This window comes from Phaseolus vulgaris, chromosome 10 (assembly GCF_051622355.1).
Source record: "Phaseolus vulgaris cultivar YP4 chromosome 10, ASM5162235v1, whole genome shotgun sequence".
Classification (NCBI taxonomy): Eukaryota; Viridiplantae; Streptophyta; class Magnoliopsida; order Fabales; family Fabaceae; genus Phaseolus; species Phaseolus vulgaris.
Genome location: NC_143507.1, coordinates 10,924,112 through 10,930,000, shown reverse-complemented (window position 1 = coordinate 10,930,000; position 5,889 = coordinate 10,924,112). Strand labels below are relative to the sequence as shown.

At 28.1% G+C, this 5,889-nt stretch overlaps 2 protein-coding genes across 2 annotated transcripts; both read right to left on the bottom strand.

Annotated features, from left to right (window-relative positions):
- Nucleotides 1-2,762: 2,762 nt before the first annotated feature.
- LOC150024219 (uncharacterized) lies at nt 2,763-3,430 on the bottom strand. Its single transcript, XM_090296060.1, has 2 exons — nt 3,065-3,430; nt 2,763-2,978 (listed from the first exon to the last, which is right to left on the bottom strand). The coding sequence occupies exons 1-2, from the start codon at nt 3,428-3,430 to the stop codon at nt 2,763-2,765; spliced, it is 582 nt and encodes a 193-aa protein (XP_090152186.1).
- A 30-nt stretch (nt 3,431-3,460) lies between these two features.
- Nucleotides 3,461-5,342, bottom strand: LOC137814264 (uncharacterized). Its single transcript, XM_068616893.2, has 3 exons — nt 5,245-5,342; nt 4,169-4,699; nt 3,461-3,764 (listed from the first exon to the last, which is right to left on the bottom strand). The coding sequence occupies exons 1-3, from the start codon at nt 5,340-5,342 to the stop codon at nt 3,461-3,463; spliced, it is 933 nt and encodes a 310-aa protein (XP_068472994.2).
- Nucleotides 5,343-5,889: the final 547 nt, after the last annotated feature.

Genomic DNA, 5,889 nt, shown 5'->3' with positions numbered 1-5,889 from the left:
ATTTTATTATACTTATACATATTAATATAATTTATACATGTTAATATAATTAATACATATTAATATAATTTATACATATTAATATAATTTATACATATAATATAATTTATACATATTAATATAATTTATACATATTAATATAATTATTATTATTAATAATAATAAAATAAATTATATTTATATTATTATTATTAATATTATTATTAATATTATTCATATTATTAATATTTATTAATGTTATAATTAATATTATTATTAACATTATATTCATATTATTAATATTTATTAATATTATTATTAATATTATTATTATTAGTATTAATATTCATATTATTATTAATATTTATTAATATTATTATTAATATTATTATTATTAGTATTAATATTCATATTATTATTAATATTTATTAATATTATTAGTATTAATATTCATATTATTAATATTATATTCATATTATCAATATTATATTCATATTATTAATATTAATTTTGATATAAATATACATTTAGATATTTATTGTGTGTGTATAGTAGTTTTATTTGACTTGAGTAATATTACTTTTATCCGGATATAGATAGATAGAGAGAAAAAGGAAGAAATTATATAATATTAATATAACTTTAATACTATAAATACATATATATATTGATTAATATATTTCTTTATTTAATCATTAATTTTTTAAAACTCATGGTTAAATTTAAATTTACTTTCATATTATATATATATATATATATATATATATATATATATATTAATATAAAATTATTTGATATCTTATTTTCAAATATAGGTTATTATAGGTAGTTGTGAAGTTTTTGTTAGATGGCTATATAGGTGCTTGTATCTTACACTTCTTTTCTGATTTGAGATTCTTGTATAAGGATTGAAATATCCTTAAAATGTTTTGTTTAATTTTTTTTATTCTTTGTCGATAAAAAAAATCTTATTTTCAAATATTTACTTACATAGATTAAAATTGATATAATGTATAATTTTTAAAATATTTTAAATTATAAATTATTTAATCACTTTGTCATTATGATTTATATATTAGTAGAAAGGGTTATTTAGTAACAACTTTTTACATAGATTTATGGAATAATTAATATAGTTTAAACTATAATGATATGCTAACTAGTAATCTGTATTAGAGATTTAATTAATAGTTAATGTAAAAGTCATCATTTTATGTTAAAAGATAATATTGTTTGTTGACAATATTCTTTACTATATATAACACACAAGTAAAACCAACTACCTATAATGAACTTAATTAAGTCAATATGATCGTAAAATAATAATTAATATGATAGTTGATTTTAATGTAATAGGTAATATGATGATTATGAGTATGACATATATTAAATTTGATTCATACTAATAGATAATATAATAAATTATGTTTAGATTCAAGTAGATTATAGATAAATTAAATGTGATTCATATGTTAATATTGTTAGTATCATTAATATTGTTAGTATTATTATTATTATTAGTATTATTAATATTTTTAGTATTATTAATATTGTTAGTATTATTAATATTATTAGTATTATTAATATTGTTAGTATTGTTAGTATTATTAATATTGTTAGTATTGTTAGTATTATTAATATTGTTAGTATTGTTAGTATTATTAATATTGTTAGTATTGTTAGTATTATTAATATTATTAATATTGTTAGTATTATTAATAATAATAAGTATAATAAAAATCATAATAAAACTAAAGAATTTGCTTAGTGTAGTGGTTAAATTTTACTTGGTTGCTGAAAGATTGCTGAAGAAACCTGGCTTCGAATCCCATTCACTGCTAATTTTATTTTATGGTGCTAATATTTACATACGGATTATATCCATATGTAATACCTGTTTACATACGGAATTTAATCCGTATGTAAAAATTCGTATGTAATGTTGATTTTACATATGGATTTTGATCCGTATGTAATGTTGATTTTACATATGGATTTTGATCCGTATGTAACATTGATTTTACATACGGATTTTGATTCGTATGTAATAATCCGTATGTAATTACATACGGAAAAAATCCGTATGTAAGTTTACATACGGATTTTGATTCCCGCTCCATGGTGCCAAAAATTACATACGAATTATACGGATATAATCCGTATGTAATTATATACGGAAAAAATCCGTATGTAATACTTGTTTACATACGGAATTTAATCCGTATGTAAAAATCCGTATGTAATGTTGATTTTACATACGGATTTTGACCCGTATGTAAAAATTCGTATGTAATGTTGATTTTACATATGGATTTTGATCCGTATGTAAAAATCCATATGTAACGTTGATTTTACATACGGATTTTGATTCGTATGTAATAATCTGTATGTAATTACATACGGATTATATCCGTATGTAATTACATACGGAAAAAATCCGTATGTAATTACATACGGAAAAAATCCGTATGTAAGTTTACATACGGATTTTGATTCCCGCTCCATGGCGCCAAAAATTACATACGAATTATACGGATATAATCCGTATGTAATTATATACGGAAAAAATCTGTATGTAATACCTGTTTACATACAGAATTTAATCCGTATGTAAAAATCCGTATGTAATGTTGATTTTACATACGGATTTTGATCCGTATGTAAAAATTCGTATGTAATGTTGATTTTACATACGGATTTTGATCCGTATGTAATAATCTGTATGTAATTCGCGTTTTTCTTGTAGTGAATGGACTGTGGCTGCATAGACATATTTGCTACACCTAGTAGGTTGCATCATCTTTGCAGATAAAAGTGTTATGTCGGTTAGTGTATCCAATACAAATGATGCGGTGATGATTAAAATATGTTGGAGGTTGGGATCTTAATGGAAAAATAGTCAATGATTGTTTAAGAGATAAACACACAACAATCACATTATATAGATTTGCAATAATGTCTCCCATATTCGGTATTGTCATCCACTTATCTGTACTTATCTGCAAACATAAGAAAATGTACCAAGTTAATCCAACTCATATACCATTTTACAATTAATAACATCATTTAGAATGAATAGAATTACCATGTGGTCAACTAGAAGTGAATTTTTCAAAAATTCATATCGGTCATCCCCGCCAAACAAATCAATATATTCTTGACGCCATTGACAAAGTTCTTTATGAAAGTTCATGCGTACAATTGCCCAGGACTCCTCTCCCATACCCAATAATGCACCAACCGCACGATAGCCACAATGACCGTCAGCCTTAACATCAACAATATCAACAATGCAAAGATGAATTCCCAGCGAAAATTGTTGTAGCATTGGTATTGATTTGGTCGAAGGAGTCTCCGGAATAAATCCCTTGCTACATTTCAAACTAGATGAACTATCATGTTGTGAAAGAATGGCATCAACATGTTCAAAGTAAGAAGGAATTCGCTTCATTGATCTACCAAATTTACTCTAACGCCCTTTTTATGCACCTTTTGTTTTGACTTTCTCCCTTGGTGGACATAAAGATGTCTTATCTGGATAGGCAATCTCACGTAATTTGGCTTTGATGTTAATCTTACCAGCCATGTCAACCTTATTGAACTGATTCATGATGACAGCCCACTCTTGTTGGATGGACAACTCTGCTGAAGTATCATCACTTGAAATATCTAAAAAGCTTAATCGTGTCCAAATGAAATGCACTGAATGCAATGGTATGCTACCAACACCAAAGGAAGCTAATTCACAAGCACAAGGAAGGCCATTAGTAGATCTAATGGTGCACCTACAACGAGATTTATCTAAACCAACATATTCAACTCGATCACTCTCTTCTGCAATATACTGCAAGGCATATTTCGATACGAAGCCAACCAATTTCTTCTATCTTTTTACATTGAAGACATGACTCACTACATGCAAACTCTTTTCAGATGAAGATTTAATTGCATTATGTTGCAAGATGATCATCTTATTAATGGAATCCCAACAAAAGCATAAGTCCCTCATTGACGTCTCAAGGATCGTCTTTAAACTCCAATGTGCAACCTCAACTCTATAACTTGTCGTGTTGCCTAAGTGCATGACTTTATCCGTCCAAGCCTTAACAAACTTTTCTTTATGTGGATTTAACCAAATACTAATCACATATTAAGTAAATATAGGTCATGGTGAACAAACAACATTTACTCCACACGATGTTCATAAGACTCTACATTTTCACAATCAACAATTGCTCCCCAAGATTTCATCACTTGATCACATGCCTCTTTTGGATAAACAATCATTTTACATTTTGCTTTAACATTTTTATCAATGTGAAAATGGCATAACAAATTAGCAGCTTCGGGAAACACATCAACAACCTTTGGGTATGAATCAACTCTAAAAAACAAACCTTTCAGCTTCTCGAGGGCCCATACATAGTTATGATGACGTTCTAATGCGAGTAACATAAATGCAGCACTGAAGGTCAATCCCGTTGAGGTTACACCAACAACTTCAAACAAGGGCATCCTATACCTAATAGTTTTATACATATTTCCCATCATCAATACAGTGTTAAAGGCATTCAATAACTTCACTAAATCAGTGTGTGTCCAAAATAAATCTTGCACAACATTCATCCCTTCTTCAAACCTAGACCAATGGACATACATATCTCGCTTAAGTAACATCATCAATTGTTGCATTTCAGTTCTATCACCTCGTACTGATTTTCTGTACATATATCATGCATTATAAACTTGCTTTATTGTGCTCACATTTTTCTCATTTTGCTCTTTCATTGTTAGCAAAATATTTCTAGGCTTCACCGAACTGTCTGTCATGTCCATAAGCATTGACTTCTCACTACATGTGAACCTACCAGCATATGGATGACCAACCAATGTATTTACCAACTCATGATTATGAGACCCACAAATTAATTTCAATATTCATCCTTCACCACTCTTTTTTGGATACCCTCATAATTTGAAAGGACAACCACATTTCCTAGTTCCACTCTCAGTAACCTGTAAATCCTTCTTATATCATCTGTATTTACCTCCTCTCTCAACCTAATAATACAAATGTCTTTCTTCCTCGTTGGCCAGTTGAAGTATCCGATCTCAATATCACAATAACAAAACCAAAGTGAAACGCAACTTTTCTAACCCACTTTAGGAGCTCATCCCAAGTACGAAATACCTATAAAAGTTATCATAACAAATTATTTCATTTACTAATTAACAAACAACTTAAACATACTTTACAAACTTAACTTGACCTCATATGTAGTAAACACATTTGTACATTCATCATCATCCCACACATCAACCCCATCATATAATTCTTCTTCAAATTCTTCACTACTGTCCATGCTTCTACAAATAAAAAAAATTGAAACTAAATCATTTCATTCCGGATCCATGAATCCATAAGTCAAAAAAATCATTCCGGATCCAACAATCCATAATTCAAAAAGACCATTCCGGATTCAGGAATCCATAACACAAAAAAACAATTCCAAATTCATAAATCCATAATGCAATTTAGGCTTTCGGATCCACCAATCCGTAATACAATTTAGGCTTCCAGATTCTGCAATCCGGAAAACAACAATCTATGATATTTTAACTTCTGGAACACCCTCTAATCCAGAAAACACAATTTAATCAATTCCGGATTCATGAATCTAGAATACATTACCAGATCCCGATATCCGATAATCCCAAAATCTCCATAACCACCATGCTCCTAAAAAAACTTAACTCTTACCTCCACAACCCAAACAACACTTCGGCAACATTGCGTAACCTCCACCTTACTCTGAAAAATTACAAAGAGTCTCCACAGTAGTTGATATTCAATGATGAAGGTGATCAGTGACAATGGAAGTCCAGCACGGTGCCCCTTTTCAAATTATA